The sequence below is a fragment of the Prunus dulcis genome, chromosome 6 (assembly GCF_902201215.1).
Source record: "Prunus dulcis chromosome 6, ALMONDv2, whole genome shotgun sequence".
Taxonomy (NCBI): Eukaryota; Viridiplantae; Streptophyta; class Magnoliopsida; order Rosales; family Rosaceae; genus Prunus; species Prunus dulcis.
The window spans coordinates 13,179,932-13,200,702 of NC_047655.1; the positions used below are offsets into that span (position 1 = coordinate 13,179,932).

Here is a 20,771-nt window from a genome sequence, read left to right on the forward strand (position 1 = left end):
CAACCATCATATAGTTATTAAAGTTTGAGATTGTAAAACGATCTATTCCCGCATCTTCTATCCCATATTCAGCTTCTAATTCATCCCACAAAGTTTTTGCATTTTTAGTATCTTGATAAACATCATACAGATCATTAGAGAGAGCACTAAGGATTCTATTATGGCAATGATATTCTAATTCTTCTTTGGTCATCTTCTCCTTAGTTTTAGAAGTGGTTTCAGTAGTTTTATCAGGTGTGGTTTTATCTTCTAGGGCAGAAACTAACCCTAAAACAGTTAACCAATATTTAAGTTGTCTTTGCCACCTCTTAAAATTTGTCCCATTAAATTTTCCTGGTTTAACATTATTGGTTTCTACACTATCCATCTCAATTCCAATAAACAATAATGAAGCAACAAAATCTGAAATTTAAATATAATAGAAATTAAGATTGAATATTAATCAAACAGTTGGTGGACAAACAATAACTTAAAGAAACAAACGGGCCAAATTTATGACAAAATATCTAACTTTAATTTTGTCTTAAAACAACGGTTACAAAATCTGATGCACTTAATTAATTTTTAAATTTGTTTGGGGTTGGTAACCAAAGCGTGTTTTGTTTTAAAACAACGGTTACAAAATCTGATGCACTTAATTAATTTTTAAATTTGTTTGGGGTTGGTAACCAAAGCGTGTGAGCAATCAAAACACAAGCAAACCTGAAACGAGTAACTAAAACTTTCCAACAGTGGTACTTAAGGTTTTGAATAATAACTTTAATAAGTTTTTTAAAAACATAGGTGCAGACCAATTAGCTAACTTTAGGTTAAAGGTTTAATATTGGTAAAAAGGTTTTCTAACTTACTTTAAAGCTATAGTTTTGAAAACTGTATAGACAAGCAATAATAGGAAAACACAGCTAATGAAGACAGAGAGTGTTTACGATTTGGAGAAACTTATAGCAACAACAAATACAGTAAGAATAATTTTAACATACAAAGGCTTTAGATTGTTACTAAAAATTGTGGTTTTTCCCTTTTTATAAAATTCTTATTCAAAACTTTTAGATATAAATAATATACAAAATAAATATTAAACAGTAAAGTAAAATAAAGAGCCAAGTAAACAAATAAATAAAACAAGTTAAGATTAAGAAAGCAAGCCTGGTATAGTGAAAGCACGTCAAAGACGCTGTCCTAAAGCCTTTGTAGCCTCCCTACGTGCAGGTAATGACGGTCTACAAGACTCAAAGATACGACCCCAATACGCAGGCTTAAGATCCGCTATGAGCACGTTCACAGTCGGATAGAAAACTCCAAGCCACAGAACCGTTGCCCAAAAATAATATAGAAAGTATGGAATATGTGAAAGTATGAGAATAGAGAAATCTGATTGTAGTGTATTTGAAATGTGAAGGAGGAGTGGCCTTTTATAGGCATCCAAAACTCGTAACCTCCAAACACATTTAACCATAAAAGTTGGTGGCAATGAATAGAAAATAAAAACTGAAAATTAAACAATTTGTAACTCCTATAATAAATAAAGAAACTAGCCAAAAATTAAAATAGAAAATGAAACGTTTTAAAATTTAAAAACCTTTCAAATAATAACAATTTTTTTGTTTTTTGTTTTTGTTTTTGGTCAGAATGCATCCTTTGAATTATTAATATATATATTTTTTTGAGTTTCTGATAAAAATAATAAAAACATCCTTTGAATTGTTGTTGTTATTGTTTATTTGTTGGGTGACAGGAGTTTTAGTACCTGTGCAAACAGGGTTAAAATCACATAAAATACTTGCAAGAATACAAGGCTATTATAGTATAGATGCTCATGCAAGGTCGTTTTCCTCAAGGACTAATTAGCAATTTAAGTAAAAATAAATTCCAAATGACTACTTAAAATAAAAGGTCAAGAAAGATGATTATGAATTTGGTTGATTCTAAACACAAATATTAAAACAAAAACAAATATGATTGAAGGAAAGAGTTTTGAATATCAATTTATAAAAGCACTAGGGTTTCACCATCACCTAGCAATCCTATGAACTTTTACCAATTACTTATGATTTGCACATGCCACTTTGAAGGTTAGGTTTTCCTAATGTATATTCTACTTGGAACCTCCAACACAGAACGTATATCCAACATGCAACCCGTCCGGACGTTCGGATCAAATCTGAACATGAAAGACTCATTAAGTTTTATGAAAACCCTTTGAAAAACCATGCAACCCTTAAGACGTGGTGTTCATCTTAAGTGAAATTACAATTATTAATCACAAGAAGCTAGCATCAATTTCAGGGAACCTTCCGACCAAAATTGCATCCAATTACTTTTCTAAAGATCCTAATGGTGATCAGGCATTAAGACAATTAGATAGTTTAAAACAGTGATTAACAATTCAAGTAGGCATGCACTCATCATAAGCAATTAAATAAAAATCACATATTCATGCTAAGGTTCAAGGCTTCACCCTAGCAAAAGAAATTTAGTTACGCATACTCATAATTGAAATCCAAGAAAATATCATTAAGAAGAAAAGAACGAAAACACCTGAAAGTTGTGAAAACCCAAAACCCTAGCAATTGCTCTCCACAATGCAAAGTTCAAAAGTGAAAATCAGTCCTTAATTCCTTGTGAGAAAGAGCTTAAATACCCCTTAAAACCTAGCTGCCAATGTACAGCTTTTCCATCCCCACAAGGAAACTAATTAAAATAAAATAAAACTAGGAAATAAAGTCCAAATTGGAATAGGAGAATCTGCCCAAAATCTGCCCAGCCACGTTTTTGCCCCAAATCTCCTCCAAATCTGGCCCAAGATAGCTTGTTTTAAAGATAAAAATGTTCTGAACACTTCTCTAGAAGGCCACGAACCCATCCGAGGTCATCTTGTGCTCCAAAAATGCAATAAAAGCCCAACACGTCACTATTCCAGCACCGCACACTGCTCCTTTATTTTATTGCCAGAAAATAACCGCTTGGAAGAAAACTCTGAAATTTTGATACAATCAAGCTAAGTGACTCAAGAACGTCCTCCAACTGGAATTACTCCAAAATTCCTCAATTTGATTATGTTTTTCTCCAGAGAGAGTCGAAGGTCCTATATTGGAAATATAATTCAAAGTATCAAAATTCAAACAAAATATTAACCAAAATATACTAAGAATGAGGTTAAATATATAATATAAAATATGTCCATCATTGGGTTTTTCTAATGAAAGTTCTGTTGACCCAAAAATAAAAATAAAATGGCGCCGGTCATGCTTGTTTGGTCGAACGTATGAGTGTTTCTTACCAGGAAGTTGTGGGGTAATTTCCTGCAGCGTTTAATATATATATATATATATATATATATATATCGTAATCAAGGCAATTAATCTCTCTGCAACTTGTTTCTTGATCTAGAGGTGATCCCACTGACTTATCCTTGGAGAATTCTCTATCAAAAACACCATAGCGGTACTGTCCCTCTAACTTAATTATTATTAATAATTATCATACATAGTCCTAATCTCTTATACCTCTATTGTATAAAAAGATCATTAAGTTGTATTTTCTCGTATCACGATGTCAACTAATTTGCATGTTCTTTTGAATATATATGTGCTGTGTGGATTTGCAGGCTGTGAATTGTATATAGATAGATCCAGGTGCACATTTGCATATTTTGCCTTGTGAGTTTGCACAGGTTATGGATGAAAAGTATGATGTGTTTCTTAGTTTCAGAGGTGAGGACACCCGCAATACTTTTACCAGCCATCTTCATGCTGCTTTACTTGGGAAGAAAGTTGAGACCTACATAGATTACAGAATCGAGAGAGGAGATAAAATTGCTCCTGCCCTTCTCGAAGCAATCGAGAAATCAAAGCTTTCGGTTATTATTTTCTCAAAAAACTATGCTTCTTCCACTTGGTGTCTGGATGAACTTGTGCATATACTAAAAGGCAAGGAAAGAGATGGGCAGTTTGTTATACCGATTTTTTATGACATCAATCCATCACATGTACGAAAACAGCAGGGTAGTTTTGCAGATGCACTTGCTCAACATGAAGAACGTTTCAAGGACAATATGGACAAGGTTCACAAGTGGAGGCTTGCTTTGAGGAAAGCAGCCAAAATATCAGGGTTTGATGATTCAAACAAAATTGGGTAATTAACTCTCTGTAACTTGTATTAATTCCTATTTGTGACCGTTTGATTCAGTAGATTATCACTTCATGAGTACTTACTAACCATTGGTTGTCCTTCATATAATCATATATTTCAGGCTGGAGTCTGATTTAGTTAAGACAGTGGTGAAAGATATTTTGACCAAATTGAATCGCAAAACATCAAGTGATTTAAAGGGCTTGGTTGGAATTGAAAGCCGCATTGAGGAAATCGAATCGTTATTATGCATTGATTCACAAGATGTTTGCAGTGTTGGTGTTTGGGGCATGGGTGGTATTGGCAAGACCACTCTTGCTGATGCTATATTTCACCAAATCTCTTCTAAATTTGAAGCTTCTTGTTTTCTTGCAAATGTTAGGGTGAAATCAGAAGAAAAAGATGGACTAATTCACTTGCGAAATACACTTGTTCAGAAGATATTAGATGATGAGAATCTAAATATCGACACTCCATCTATAGGATCAGATCTTGTTAGAAAGAGGCTAGGTCGGACAAAGGTCCTCATTGTTCTTGATGATGTGGACGACTCAAGCCAAATAGAACTTTTAGCTGGAGATCATGCTCGCTTTGGCCCTGGAAGTAGAATCATTATAACAACTAGAGATAGGAGCCTTCTTAAGAAAACTGTTGAAGATGATAAGATATACAAGGTTAAGGCATTAACACGTGATGAAGCTCTTCAGCTTTTTCATTTGAATGCTTTCAAAAATAACACTCCTAGAGTAGATTATACAGAGTTGGCCCAAAAGGTGGTAGGTTATGCTGGAGGCATTCCATTAGCTGTTCAAATTTTAGGTTCCTCATTCATTCAATGTGAGAGGAAAGAAGATTGGCGCGATGAATTGATCAATTTGAAAAAATTTCTAAGCAAAAAAATCCAGAAAGTGTTGAGGCTAAATTTTGATGGATTAGAAGAAAATGAGAAGGAGATATTTCTTGATATAGCATGTTTTGATAAAGTGCAGACATTGTATATTGTCAAAAGAATGTTAGATGCTAGTGGTTTCTCTCTAGCGGGGATTAGAGTTCTTAGTGATAAGTCTCTCATATCAGTTTCAGAAAACATGACCATAGAAATGCATGATTTGCTACAAGACATGGGCAAGGAAATTGTTCGCGAACAATGTATTGAAGAGCCCGGAAAACGCAGTAGGTTGTTCATGGCTGAAGATGTCTATCGCGTGTTGAAAAACAATACAGTAAGAGACATAGTCCTTCACTTTCTTAAAAATTAAAAAACATGAACTTTCTATGAAAAGATACCTAGGAGAAACTCTTATGTTATAAATAAGTTAGATGCCTCCAAATGTAACAAAGTTCTTGTTGTTTATTGTTTTGACATTTGTACTTTGCTCTTGATTGTCAGGGAACTGCAACGGTTCAAGCCATATTCATGAACATGTCTGAGATTGGACCGCTACACTCGAATCGTGCAGACTTCAGAAGGATGTATAATCTAAGATTGCTTAATGTTGATAATTCTAGCTTTGGGAATTACTGGGAATTAGATGTTTCTCTTCCAAATTCTCTTCGTTATCTTTGCTGGGTGGGATATCAATTGGAATCTTTGCCATCAGAATTTTCTCCAGAAAATCTTGTTGAGCTTCGAATGTCCTACAGTAATGTTAAACTACTTTGGAATGAAGACCGGGTAGGTCTATAGGTTTATTTTAGTTCTTGTAGAAAATGTGGTGTGGAAAGTTATTCAGGCTAAGTTTTTAATTCTTGTCATTTCTCTCTAATTTGTTACAGAATCCTGGGAATTTAAAAGTGCTTGATCTTAGTTACTCCAGAAATCTTACTGAAGTTCCAGATTTCTCTCAGAGTCATAAACTTGAGTATATAAATCTTGAGGGCTGCACAAGTTTGGTTCAAATTCCTTCTTATTGCCAATATCTTGACAAGCTGACTTATCTTAACCTGGGAGGCTGCTCGAATCTCGAATCGCTTCCAGAGATGCCAGGAAATATTGAATACTTAGATATGAGTAGCACTGCAATAAAGGAAATGCCTTCATCAGTGTGGTCTAATGAAAAAATTTCTTGCTTGGATATTCAATGGTGTAGAGACCTTAAGAATCTACCCAGCAACAGTTGTAAGCTGAAATTATGTAATTTGAGTTTCCAGGGCTGTTCATCTCTTGGCAAGTTTTCGGAGCTTCCCAGCAGTATAATGGAGTTAGAGTTGTCTGAGACAGCAATAAAAGTATTGCCCTCATCAATCGAGAATCTCTCTTGTCTCAAGAAAATTGTACTGCAAAATTGTGGAAGGTTTGTAAGTCTCCCAACGAGCTTTTGTAAGTTGAATTCTCTTGAGAGACTTGATTTCACTGGTTGCTTCAAATTTGAATACTTCCCAGAAATCTTGGAGCCTATGGAACATCTAAACTTTCTTAGTTTATCACAAACAGCGGTTAAAGAGCTACCCTCGTCGATTGACAATCTAATGGGGCTTCAAACATTACAGCTCTATGGGTGCAAAAACCTTAAGTTTGTCCCAAATAGTATCTACAACTTAGACTCTCTTAAAACTCTCATGTTTGGTGGCTGTTTGAAACTTAAAAGTTTGCCTTTTTTCTCAGTTGGTTTGTGCTCTTTGGAAGAACTAAACCTCAGTTACTGTGGTATATTAGAGATCTCTGATTCCCTCATTTGCAAAACCTCGTTACGGGATATAGATCTAAGTGGAACCATGATCAGGAGCTTACCTGCAAGCATACCAAAAGTAGAGGAAGATACTAAAATTGAGAGAGATCGTGATGAGTATGGAGCAAGTGGAAGTGATGATATTTTCGGCACCTTGTGTGTAAGGGAATGGAAGTGGAAGGATAGAAAGAATGACGTGGTGAACTACGTCCTGAGACAATTGAAAAGGAAAAAGGATAGGGCAAAAGAATTTTTTGGCGCCCTTAGAAGGTAGAAGTCTTTTTTCACTTGGATTTATTTGGTTGCTGGGAAAAAAGTATTGAGAGGAATAGAGAACCACAAACTTGAATGTCTTGACTTTATCTTACAAAAGGCTATTTTTTAATTTTTGTCAAGCTTGATCTTCAGTTTAGTTTTATGATAACTTTTGTAATTCAGATTGGTCTCTGTAGTTTTCGAATTTCCGACATTGGCTTGTCTTGCTTCTTTGTAATTCAGTTTGGCTTTGCAAGAAATTTTGTACTTGTTTCTTTTTGTGGTTGATAGGCACTGGTTTTCATTTTGGAATTGAAAGCCAAATTGAGCAAATTGAATCGTTATTGTGTATTAACCAACTAGACGTTTGCATTCTCCTTGATGATGCGAACGATTCATGCCAAAAACTTTCTATCAGCTGGAGATCATTATAAGACGCTATATATAAAGGCCTACCATCAAGACTTACAAGATTGAGGGATTAAATTATGATTTCTTAGTTGACATATTTGTTTACACCATAGTGAACCGAGCAGACCCAGCACCAAAGCGACTAGCACCAAGGCAGCCACGCCTTCTCCCCTGCCGAAGGAAGACACACTTTCGAGGTGCCAGACACCTGCCGAAGCTCCCAGCTGCCAAACCTAATCTCCAGGACACGTGTCGCCACCACGACGACTTGCACAAAGTCCCACATTGGAACTTTGTGCAAAGCTCCCACTTTCACTTCCCTATAAATAGGGAACAGTACCCAGGTAAAACCCAGAGACCATTCTACTACTTTTACTGTTACTCTGCCAGAATTACTACCCGTAACTGACTTAGGCATCGGAGAGCCTTCGGCCGGCACCACACCGGTGTCCGAAGCTTAACGATTGCTTCTACCACTTTGTCTTCTGCAGGTCTCCCACCAACCTATTTCACCAAGGGCCTCAGCCCTCTTCCCTGCTGAAGACTCATCACATCTAATCACTAAGTTGGACTCAATATTGGCCGGGCCATTTTGAGCATCAACAGTTTGGCGCCGTCTGTGGGAAGTCGACACTTGAATCCCCTCTTTCTCTATCAGCCCAGCTGGCTCCTTCACCCCTCAGGCCCCGTCGCCTCTTCTTCACCCCACATTCTGCTATGCCGACCGAGGATAGCCGCGATACCCAGCACCATACCCCCCGCGAGGGTACTTCCCGAAGGAAATCTCCGGGAGATGCCACTCTCCAGGCAGAAGTGGAGCGCCTCCGTGATAGTATGACTAAGATGTCGGAGAAGTACGAGCATCTTCATAGCCGGAATGTTGAGCTAGAGCATGACTTTCGTGCTCTAAAGCGGAACCAAGAGAGGACTCGCACCCAGGATGCCCAACAAGACCTGACCCAGAACGTTGGGCATACTCAGCCGAATCAGCCAGCACATTCCAGCCACAGCTCCCCGGCCCAATCTAGGCTCCGCAAGGGAAAAGACCACCTTCATCCGGAGCAACCCCCGTCCCGACCCCTTTGCGTTCCCCCACCGAAGGACCGGCCTCATGAGCCAGTCAGGATCTACCAAGATTGCCGGGATCGCATCTCGGACCGTCAGCCAAGGCCGATCCCTATCCCTGTCAACCTCGAGGACCCACGGGTGACACACCTGGGCCCATCGCCAGCCCCCGTCCGCGTGCCTAACGGAGAAGGAGTCGGGGACTCAGGTAGTTGGGAATTCTATAATTCAGAGACCTGGCCAACTCACCATGCCGAGACGATGGAAGATTGGGAACATTCCCCAGCCCCTGTCTATCCCACCCCCGGGCCTTTGGCACTTGAAACTCTTCCTCATGCCGACCCGGCTATGAGGCTTCTCTTCGAAAAGGTCCGGCGCCTGGAGAGCGAGCAACATCGCAGCCATCAACCCCTCTGGGCGAAACCACGACCAGGGCCCTTTACTGAGCGTATCCTCCACTACCACCAGGAGAAAGATATCCAGCCACTCCGCATCGCTTTCTACACTGGCACGGAGGATCCTCTCCCCCACATCCACTCCTTCCAGTCTGCCCTTGGGTGCAAAGGCCTTACTGATGAAGGCATGTGCCTCCTCTTCCCTTCCACCCTCAGCGGCGCGGCCCTGAATTGGTTCTATAGGCTCCATCCCCGCACCATCAACTCCTTTGATAGTCTCAAGCAGACGTTCCTGGACCATTTTATGATCCAGACTGATCGCCTATATTCTGCCGACGACTTGTATATGCTTCGGCAAGCTGAAGACGAACCCCTTCGGGAGTATGCAGCTCGGTTCAGCCATGAATACTCCCGCTGCCCAGACACTGACGATCGCGCTGCCTTCGGCGCTTTCAAGAGCGGCCTCCGCGAGTCCAACTTTCGCTACCTGGTTCATAGCAATAGTTGGAACACATATACAGAACTGATGAAGCAGGCGGCGATCCACGCTAAGGCTGAATACTTCAATTCCAAGCGTGGCCCAGCTAACCTGGCGCGAAACACTTTCGCTGATCCTCCACCTGCTTCGGCACCCCCCCCAGCCCCACTTCAGCATTCTACCCCTGCCCCGAATGCCCAAGACAACCAACAACATAAGCGGAAGGATAGCTACCAGCATTCCTTCGGCAATAACAAGCGTGGCAGACATGGCAACCACCACCACTCTAGCGGAGGCAACCCTCCTAAGACCAATGATCGGGCCCCTCTTCCCTTCACACCCAGGCCCAGGTTCGAGGTTTTTACGACCCTCAACACCACCTATGAGAACGTCCTGGTGCGTGAAGCCCCCATCATCCCCAAGCCACCCCCCCGGAGACCATCCAACAAGCCTATGCCAAGCACAGGGGTCTTCTGCCGCTTTCACCAATTCAGCGGCCACGACACCGAGTCTTGTGTTGCGTTGCGCAACATAATTGAAGGGCTCATCAGGGAAGGAAAGCTAGACAACTATGTCCACAACATACCAGCCCCGCCTAACCCTCACCAAAGACAAATCAACATGATCTCCACGATCAGCGGAGGCCCTACCCTGGCTGGCACCTCCAACAACTCCATCAAACACTATGTCCGCTCCACCTATGCGCACCAGGTCTTCAGCACCGAGCAGGGGCGCTTGCCGAAGACCCACAGGTCTGGCTGGGCTCCCATTACCTTCTGCGAGGAGGAGGAGCGTGGTGTTATCCTCCCCCATGACGACCCACTCATTATCCGGGCTGACATTTCCAACTTTGACGTTGGGCGTATCCTGGTGGACACTGGCAGCTCGGTCAGTGTGATGTTTGCCGAGGCCTTCAATGAACTCCAGGTCCCGCCTCACCTACTCGACCGAAGCATCACACCCCTAGTGAGCTTCTCGGGTGATGTGGTCCAGCCCATTGGCAGCATTCATCTCCCTATATCAATTGGGGCCGCACCCCAGCGGACGACGATCACTACCCCCTTCCTTATCGTCGATTGCCCCACAGCCTACAACGTCATCCTTGGCCGCCCGGCCTTGGCCCAAATGAAGGCTTTTATTTCAACACATATGCTGCTGTTGAAGTTTCCCACTCCTAATGGCCCAGGCACGGTGCGCGGCGACCAACTCGGGGCCCGAAGCTGCTACGCTTCAGCAGTCAAATCCACCAATCGCCAACATAAGAGTGAAGCCCTTGCGGTAACCCAGGCTCCCACCCCTCCCCAAGCTGGCACAGAACCACCTGAGGACCCAAGGGAGGAGTCCATCACACCACAGGCCGAACCTATGGAGGACCTGGAACTGGTTACCCTTCATGACGACATCCCGGATCGACAGGTCCGGATCGGTACCTCCATCTCGCCAGAGCTTCGTTCTGACCTGGTCGCCTTCCTCCGCCTCAACTCCGAAGTCTTTGCATGGTCCTACAATGACATGCCTGACATATCACCAGACATCATATCCCATAGGCTTAGCGTCAATCCTGCCGTCCGACCAGTTCGACAGAAGCGTCGAGCTTATGACCCCGAGCGCTATGAGGCCATGAAGGCGGAGGTGGATCGATTGAGTAGTATCCGATTCATCAGGGAGGTTGACTATCCCACATGGCTGGCCAATGTCGTAATGGTTCGTAAACCAAGAAAGGGCTGGCGCATGTGTGTCGATTACACCAACCTCAACCGGGCCTGCCCAAAGGACAGCTTCCTCCTACCCCGCATTGACCAGTTAGTCGACGCCACAGCGGGCCACGCCCTCCTTAGCTTCATGGATGCTTATTCAGGTTACAACCAGATCTTCATGCATCCCGAAGACCAGGCCCACACCTCTTTCATCACGGACCGAGGCCTCTCCTGCTATAAGGTGATGCCCTTTGGCCTCAAGAACGCCGGGGCTACATACCAGCGTCTGGTGAACCACCTTTTCGCCCCATTGATTGGCAATACCATGGAGGTTTATGTCGACGACATGCTAGTCAAGAGTCGCACAGCTGACCAGCACATCCCCAACCTCTCTGCCATGTTCACCATCCTGAAGCAGTACAAAATGAGGCTGAACCCCACCAAATGTGCATTCGGGGTGGCTTCAGGCAAATTTCTTGGCTTCATGATCAGCCAAAGGGGTATTGAGGCCAACCCAGAAAAGATCCAGGCCATCTTAGATATGACAATACCTAAGATGGTCAAGGATATCCAAAGCCTTACAGGGCGTGTTGCTGCCCTGACTAGATTTATCTCCAAGGCCACTGACCGCTGCGCCCCATTCTTCAAGGCCCTTAAGGGCACTAAGCGAAACATCACTTGGACTGCCGAGTGTGAAACGGCTTTCAGCGAGCTCAAGGAGTATATGGGCCGAGCTCCTTTATTGTCAACCCCTGAGCACGGAGACATCCTCGTGATTTATCTCTCCGTCTCAGCTTCGGCTGTTAGCTCTGTGCTCATTCGATCGAAGGACAACGCGGAGCACCCAGTGCATTATGTTAGTAAGGCATTGCAAGATGCAGAAGTTCGATACCCAGACATCGAAAAATTGGCGTTCGCCCTGGTCGTCTCAGCTAGACGCCTCCGACCATATTTCCAAGCTCACACCATCCATGTCTTAACCAACCAACCGCTAAGACAGGTGCTGCAGAAGCCAGAAACCTCCGGGAGACTGGTTAAATGGGCTATTGAACTTGGCGAGTTTGATATTCATTACAAACCCCGCCCGGCTATGAGGGGGCAGGCCGTTGCTGACTTCTTATCGGAATTCACTGAGCCCCAAGCTTCTGCAGCTACCCAGCTCGTAACGGAACCTAATCCCTCTCTGAGCCAGGACCAAACCCCCACCCAAAACACTCTCGACCTAACCCAGCCCCTGTGGACCTTATTCGTGGATGGCTCTTCTAATGCCCAGGAGTGTGGGGCCGGCCTCGTTCTCGTCTCCCCAGACAAGGTTGCCCTCGAGTACGCCCTCCGCTTCAATTTTCAAGCCTCCAACAATGAGGCCGAATATGAAGCACTCTTAGCTGGTCTTCGCCTAGCCAAAGAGATGGACGCCAGGCAAATTCAGATCTTCAGCGACTCACAGCTCGTGGTCCACCAGGTCAACCAAGACTTCACGGCCAAGGATGCCTCTATGACGGCTTACCTCCAGCACGCTCGGCACTTGCTGGCCACCTTCAAAGCCCACTCCATCAAGCAAGTGTCGCGCTCAGAGAATAGCCATGCCGATGCACTAGCCAGGTTGGCATTAGCCTTGGAGCAAGGAATGGGTCGCCACATCCACATCGAGTTTTTGGCCCAGCCCAGCACACAAGCCCCACTCATCTGCACCCACGGATGAAAGGGTAGTCTGAGGCCGTGCCGATACATATCTGTGAAAATCATCACGGAGCCATCCGAGGGATATCTGACCACATCAGCCTCAGTGGGTAACCTCAAGCCCACATAGGCTGGCACACAAAAATCTGTCCGCAGCTGGGCCAATTTTGCTTCTGTAAGCGTATTCCGCCTCGGCAACGGGACACCGACCCGAATGTCCAAACCCTCTGAAACCGAAGCCACGACTATACCCACAGACCCTGATGGTGATGCCTGGTTGCTCGAACCCACCTCTTGCGTTTGAGGCAAGGCTAGAACCCGGTTTGCTATGGCCTCTAACTCTATATAATTTCTCTGCATCTCCCTATATGCAGCTGACCCAGAGTCTTCGGATGGCTCACCCCTCTCACCCCCAGGCCCTATCATCCTACTTTCTATAGTGCCTTCTACCAGACCCTCTGTCTCTGAACTCTCCTCTTCAGAACATATATATTGGCTGGGCTCTTCACTCTCAGTATCATCCCCACCAAAGGCAGGGGGGTCAGGACTTTCTCTATCAGAACTTTCAGACATCTACAATATGCAAAAACAAGAAAAAGAACTAACGCACATGCAGAGAGGATCGAACCACAACAACAGAAATTTGCCAAATCTTTTCATGCCAAGTAAGAATTCAACATGTTCATACATATTCAAAGTGTTCATCATGTTCATGCTCATGTTCAAAGTGTTCTTCCTAAGCCTTCAACATGTTCATGCAAAACAAGACATTTCAATTCAAAAGTTCTAGCGAAATAAGGTCTAACCTTGTTCGTAGCACTACGAAAGGATCGCCGGAAATCACCTCAGCCACAAGCACCACCACAAACTTATCGCCGGAAATCGCCTCTCCTCTCCTTCAAATTCTCACAAATTTTCTCAACTCAACTCAAGTGTGGTGCCTTCACCACCCCAAGTTCCTATTAAATAGCCAACTAAGGGTACCACGCCTCGATTCACAAGCAAACCCTAGCACCCTTTCATCTTCCCCCCTAAATCCCTTGTACCTACACACCATTTGAAATTCAATTTTCAAAATACACAAACAACCAAAAACAAAAATTGAGGGAAATTTAGGGGCCTTGCCGAACGGCAAGGCCCGGGCAAACACAAAATGGATTCCCCCAAAAATTCTAGGCCCAATCCTATCACAAGGCTAGGCCCCTAATATGTTCAAAGCTAGGGCCCAATTTGATAAAGGCACCCAAATCCATTTCACAACATATATCATGGATGGACTTGCCGAACGGCAAGGCCCGGGCATCAAATAAATAAGGGGCTCACCTACCTTGTGTTCGGCCCAAACCACTCCACACCCAGCCCGTGAAGCCCACTCGTCCAGTTCCAAAAACTTGCCGAACCTGCTTTGCCGAAGGACAACGACAGCTGCCGAAGCCGTGCTCACCAAAACTGTCCAGCCCCCTTCGCGAGTAGCCATGCTCACAACTGCCAGCCGTGACCACAGACCTGCAGAACGGCAAGGGCCAGCCACTCGGATGTGCCAAGCAAGCTCGGTGCTGCTACCTTGCCGAAGGCTCTAATCTTGCCAATCACCCTTGCCGAACGGCAAGGGTCTTCAAAATCAAAATCGGGTGCTGCTGCAAAAGGTCTACTTTCATGCCTTGCCGAAGCAATAATTGCCGAAGACTGACGAAAACAAAAACTTCCCAATCACTATAGCCGAACGGCAAGGTCTCAACGAAATCAAATCAAGCTGCCCGCTCCCCTTGCCGAAGCCACAATCTAGCCTTCACTCCACGAATTGCCAAAGCCAACTTCTTCCCAATCACCCTTGCCGAACGGCAAGGGACCAGCCACAATCAAGATATGCTCGCAGCAAGATGGCTCGCAAGAACTACACCCCCAGCAGCTGCCGTTCAGCACACTCCACCCTTGCCGATCGGTAGGGTTCAGCTGCAATTCAAACTCCAAGATTTTCCTACTCCAAGACAAGACCTAGACCCTCGCTCGACACTCCTTGCCTTAGGAACCTCAGCCGTTTCCGAAGGAAAACTAATCCCTTGCTGAAGGCCCCCAAGCCCAAGCTACCACAACCCTAGCTCTCCAATTCCGAACAGCACAGCCTCAAATTCCTCAAGCTGCCCTTGCCGAAGGAATACCTAAGGACCACCAAAGACTTGCCGAAGAACAAACGGATGCCCAAACCGTGACTCCAAGGACTTGCCGAACGGCAAGTTCAAGTCTCCAAGATTTTGTTTACCCTACTCCCAATCCCACACCCTTGCAACATTGCCGAATGACAAACTTGCCGAACGGCACCCCCTAATTTTTATACCCCCTCCTCCCAAAACCCTAGGCCTTGATACTTGCTGAAGCCCATCTCGGGCCCAACTCTAGCCACTTGCCGAAGACCCAATCCAAGAAGGCCGGAGCACAAAAAAAATTTTGGCTAGACCCTTGCCGAACGGCAAGGGCCATGGGGGAATTTTGGAGAGTTCAAAATTTTCAAAACGACCCGGCTCCCTCGAAGGCCTAGCTCCCTAGCTCAAAAAAAAAAAAAAAAAATTGGCTAGACCCTTGCCGAACGGCAGGGGCCATGGAAGAATTGGTTTCTCTCCAAAATTTTCAACCCGGCTCCCTCGAAGGTCTGGCTGTCCTACGGACCCAGCTCCCATCCTACCTGCAACATGCCCAAGTACCCAGGCACCCAGCTACCATGTGTTGACGCAACTCCTAGCTTGCCAACTTGGGGGACTAGGGAGTGCACTACGACTCCCAACGAAGCTGGAATGCTCGGTTACAATTACAAAAACTCACAAGTTCCCAACCCAGAAGTTACTTCTCGACCGCGAACTTGGGGGACTACTGTTTACACCATAGTGAACCGAGCAGACCCAGCACCAAAGCGACTAGCACCAAGGCAGCCACGCCTTCTCCCCTGCCGAAGGAAGACACACTTCCGAGGTGCCAGACACCTGCCGAAGCTCTCAGCTGCCAGACCTAATCTCCAGGACACGTGTCGCCACCATAACGACTTGCACAAAGTCCCACATTGGAACTTTGTGCAAAGTTCCCATTTTCACTTCCCTATAAATAGGGAACAGTACCCAGGTAAAAAGAAGAACTATTCTCCCACTTTTACTGTTACTCTGCCAGAATTACTACCCGTGACTGACTTAGGCATCGGAGAGCCTTTGGCCGGCACCACACCGGTGTCCGAAGCTTAACGACTGCTTATCCCATTTCATCTTCTACAGGTCTCTCACCAACCTATTTCACCAAGGGCCTCAGCCCTCTTCCCTGCTGAAGACTCATCACATCTAATCACTAAGTTGGACTCAATATTGGCTGGGCCATTTTGAGCATCAACAATATTTACAATTTGACGTTACATGTTACCAAGACTTTCAAGCTTATTAATAAAGTTATCACAAGTCAACACAACACAACCAAATGGTTAAGTTCATTTTTCTTTTACTTGCTTTATCATAGAGTTGGTCTATTTATTTTTATGTTTTTGCTTTTAATAGTACAAGCCATAGTCTTAGGGAGGAGGAGGGTTTCTCACACACACTATCACGGTGCTATGAGGGTTCGAACTTGAGACTAATCTACAAGTCAAGGACATTTTCCACTCGGTTAGGTTTCAAAAGAATTTCTTTTGAACAAGGAGAAAGAGACATTCTAACCAAACTTGGTTATGCCATAGTAGCATTACACTCGCATACAACTTAAATGCAAATTGTGAAATTTTTTGGTGGAGAGCTTCCATGGAGCAGTTTGGGAAACATTTAAAAAGGGAAAAAACAATGAGATGCTATAACATTTTAATGAGTGGCATGAATGTTGAGAAGGGACAATAGCCTTCACTAGCTTCTGTATCCGCCGGTGGCACCTAAGGCTGAGCAGGGATTTGGGTTGCGTGAGTCTTAGGATTTTCAATGTCTACTTGGTATTTTTGTTATCTTGTGCAGATGAATTTTAGGATTTTCAATGTCTACCTTGTTGTTTATAATTAAGGAATGCATAGTGGGTACAACTATTGTTGGCTTTCATCCAAAAGAAGTTGAAGTTGAATTAGAAAGTTGACTTTCATTGGCATAGAAGCCTCAAATATCCATGATTTCTGTTCTGATTAGGACTACCAATGTAAAATTCATCTGCACAAGATAACAATAGCATATATTTCTGTCCAAATGCATGATAATTGTAGGCATATATACACCAGTTTACATATAGCTAGTCCAGGCTCATTGTTTTGACTTGCACTAGGTTTGCAGGTTATCAATATGGTTGATGCTTCTTCTGTTAGATTTCTATATATAGTATCCATGATCCTTCACACAACTCGAAATACATAGAAGACATACCTGGCGCCATCTTCCTTGAGTAAATATGATCTCTGAACTCATTCAATCGCAATAGCAACAACTCTAGCAAAAGACACGAATGGCTCAAGACTTCTGTTCTCTCTTAAAAATTGTTTCAGCTCTATCTTTATGATGAGATTAGGGTTAGAAAACGTGTCTGAAGAGAGCAAGGTCTTAAGCTTATATAGGGCTAGGTCAAGTCGTCTCTACTCATCACCAAGGGCCGACTTGACTAACACTCTAAGCCCATCAAGCAACGATTCACACAAAAGGAAATAAATATGACCATTTAATTAGCTTCAAAACTTTCCTTATTTCACGAGGTTTTGGTCCTCAAGGTATAACCTAATTTAAACCCTTATCAAACCTGATATAACTTTGTATTTAGTGTACCGATCTAAATAGGAATATAACATTCTCTCACTAGATCAAGCACTAGAGAACTAAGCTTCTGTATTGCAAAAATTTGATAATCTTTATTGGCCATGAGTTTAAAATAGTTAAGTCATTCCCTTCAAGCTACAATAAAAAGGGATTAGACAAAACGAACTATAGACAAGCCCTGCTATCCTTTTATTAAAAACAGGCCATCTATAATCACATGATGCAATCTCAAAACAAATGAAGCACTTACGAACACGAACTTTAACATGTACTGATCCGTAGTGTGCTTAGTGTTTTTCAGGACATATACCCCTTTACAACTTAGCAGATTGCTTGAGCCATGGTTTTTCCTTCTTTTTTTCTCTTCTGTATCGCGTGTAGAAGCTTTTTTTTTTTTTTTTTTTTTACAGAGAGAAAACTGGCTATGGGTGCCTAGAGATATTCATGCCGGCTGGCGGTGGGGCCTCTCACCATGGTGATTTGAGGGTTTTGGATGAAACTGATGATGGAAAGGAAACGGATTTCCCAACACTTGGATTCGAGAGCATCGCATTGAGTATATCTCGAATCTCTCAATGAAAGCACCAAATGTTTGTGCAAATTTCTCACGGGAGAATATTCATTTGTAGATCCTACACCCTTTGAGCTTCCTTAGTTCCTGCGACAGTCACCATAGCCGCTGGTCTCTCCCATTCTTCTCTCTCCTACACGGCCAAATGCCACCACACACGGCTTCAGCCGCCTTGCTCTCCCCGTGAGAGAAAACTTCGTACCCTTTTTAGCAATTGCTTCTCAAAGATTCAATCGAACTAACTTAGCCTCTAGGGTTTTTCAAAGAATATCTTCCCAAAATGTAGAGATTGAATCAATTAGGGATTTGATTGGGATCAAATTCCTAATTGATGATAATATCCCCAAAATAAGATATTATCCTAACTTGGTGATATTATCTTTTAATTGATGATTTTATTCCCAAATAAAGATAATATCTCATATTTAAGATAATATCCCTATTTTTGGTGTCAATTAATTAGCCAAATAAATGGGCTCAATTAATTGACTTAGGAGATATTCTTCTTATCCATGTGGCACCTTGTGATTGGAAGCCGGAATATTTGCTCCCACATACGATATTCTCATTTATACTTTGCTCTTGATTGTTAGGGAACTGCAACAGTTGAAGGCATATTCTTTAACATGTCTGAGGTGAGAGAGCTACCCTCGAGTCTTAAATCCTTCAAAAAGATGCATAATCTAAGATTGCTAAAGATTTATTATTCTGTCTTTGACTAGAATTACAGCGAATTATACCTTCCTCAAGTCTTCAGTCTCTTCCCAGCACTCTTAGTTATCTTGACTGGCAGGGGTACCCTTTGAAATCTTTGCCCTATTAATTTTCTCCAAAAAATGTTGTTGAGCTTCGAATGGCACAGCCAAGTTGAGCAACTTTGAAAGAAAGGCCAAGTACGTATTGCTTCTAATGTATTACACACTGCGGAAAGTTTTTCAGGCTAACTTTTTAATTCTTGCTTGCTATTTCTCTTTAATTTTTGTTACAGATTAATCTTGGGAACTTAAAAAAGATTAATCTTAGTTTTTCCGAACTTTTGACTGAAGTTCCAGATCTCTCTCATAGTCATAAAATTGAACATATAGATTTTTCTGGCTGTACAAGTTTGGTTCAAATTCCTTCGTATTTTCAACATCTTGACGAGGTTACTGTTAGTTTATGGGAGAAGAGGTTTAAGAAATGGTTGCTTTTAGTATTTAGGACAATAGCTTGATGTGGAATGTAAAACTTTTTCAAAGAGTAACAAGCACTACTACATTTTACGATTTGCGCGACGAAGAAATTTGGTCACGGAAAGTTACTTTTAGTCGAACAAATTTCAGTGCAACAGAAAATTCATTGTGCACAATCTGTCGCGCAATGCGCAAAACTGAGCAACGGCTAACCTTCGTTGCACAAAAGGTTTAGGGACGACACAATAATATTCGTCGCGTGGTTCGTGTCGCAACTATTTGCTCGACGATCTTTTCTTCGTCACGCAATTCTTGTCTTCAACATTTGCGCAATGAAATATTCATCGTCGAGCATATCCTTTTCACGAGACGAATGTATTCGTCGCTCAAGAATAAAATATATGTATTTAAAATGTAGTTTTACGTTTTTTTTTTATTTTGTGAAATGTGAATTTGTGCGACGAAAAACATTTCATCGTGCAAAATTAATATATATATATATATATATGAATTAAATTTAATATTAAATTTTTTTTTTGTTTTGTAAAAAAATAATTTTTGTTTTTTGTTTTTTGGTAATAAAATGAAATTGCAATAAAAAAAATGAATTGAAGCTAAAAAAAATATATAAAATAAAAAAATGTTTAAAATATAATAATGAAAATAAAAAACTAATCAAATAATGTTCCAAAATCTACTTGGTCGTCAAGCATATGCGGCTCGGAGGTCTGGGGGTCCACAGGAGCAGAGGTTTGATGGGCATGCTCAGGGTGGACGGGCTAGGAGGTCGACGCATAAAATTGCGGGACTGGAATGCCGGACTGCGCGAGGGACTGAAGAATCACTGACATCTGACCCTGAAGCTAGGCCACCTTTGCTGTCAAAGCAGTCACCTGACTATTTGACTGCGCTGATGAACAAGGTCTAGGTTCTCTCTGTCGGGCATTCCCCATCCCTCGACAATATGTCCCCGGCCTCCTCCCGAGAGTCTGATCCAAAGTCTCCGTCAAAATCTGAAACCCAGCACCCTGTGGAGGATTCACAGACTCGATCGAAGTATCGAGAGGAAGTTGGGAGGCGGACTCCTGAAGAACCAACTGGCTCATCTCCACCATTGTCGTCTGTTTAACATAACATAAAATATAAATTAAAACATTCATATAATAACCCTGAAATTTGAATGCGTAACATAAGAATTAAAATTAAATAATACTTACATGAAGGGACTCAGCCAACTTATTCCCAGGTCGAACATAAACGTCGATCTCTGGGAATTTGGACACCCACTAAATTGAACAAGAGAAGAAAAATGTTAGTACAAAAAAAATAAATTAATAATAATGACATATTAAAAATTAAATATAAACTATTTTATTATTACCCACCGCCGTGCATCCATCTTATATGAGAAGGGCCTGGAACCTGAATGGTGGAGGGAAATATAAACGTATTAGTTGAAATTGAAATGAAATATAAAAAAATTAAACAAACAT

At 42.7% G+C, this 20,771-nt stretch overlaps 2 protein-coding genes across 2 annotated transcripts; both read left to right on the forward strand.

Moving 5' to 3' along the window:
- The first annotated feature begins 3,676 nt into the window (after window positions 1-3,676).
- On the forward strand, window positions 3,677-7,074 carry LOC117630309 (disease resistance protein RPV1-like). Its single transcript, XM_034363049.1, has 4 exons — window positions 3,677-4,134; window positions 4,253-5,354; window positions 5,522-5,806; window positions 5,908-7,074. Exons 1-4 carry the CDS (start codon window positions 3,677-3,679, stop codon window positions 7,072-7,074), a joined length of 3,012 nt encoding a protein of 1,003 aa, XP_034218940.1.
- Window positions 7,075-8,183: 1,109 nt separating this feature from the next.
- Window positions 8,184-12,803, forward strand: LOC117630310. Its single transcript, XM_034363051.1, has 2 exons — window positions 8,184-9,115; window positions 9,203-12,803. Exons 1-2 carry the CDS (start codon window positions 8,184-8,186, stop codon window positions 12,801-12,803), a joined length of 4,533 nt encoding a protein of 1,510 aa, XP_034218942.1.
- The last annotated feature ends 7,968 nt before the right edge of the window (window positions 12,804-20,771 follow it).

Bases quoted from the DNA above. Each gene is read 5' to 3' on its own strand.
- LOC117630309 (XM_034363049.1), top strand. From the start codon at position 3,677: ATGGATGAAAAGTATGATGTGTTTCTTAGTTTCAGAGGTGAGGACACC. The intron at 4,135-4,252 runs GTAATTAACTCT...CATATATTTCAG, and splicing joins GATGATTCAAACAAAATTGG to GCTGGAGTCTGATTTAGTTA. The intron at 5,807-5,907 runs GTAGGTCTATAG...AATTTGTTACAG, and splicing joins TACTTTGGAATGAAGACCGG to AATCCTGGGAATTTAAAAGT.
- LOC117630310 (XM_034363051.1), top strand. From the start codon at position 8,184: ATGCCGACCGAGGATAGCCGCGATACCCAGCACCATACCCCCCGCGAG. The intron at 9,116-9,202 runs GTGCCTCCTCTT...CTCCTTTGATAG, and splicing joins GGCCTTACTGATGAAGGCAT to TCTCAAGCAGACGTTCCTGG.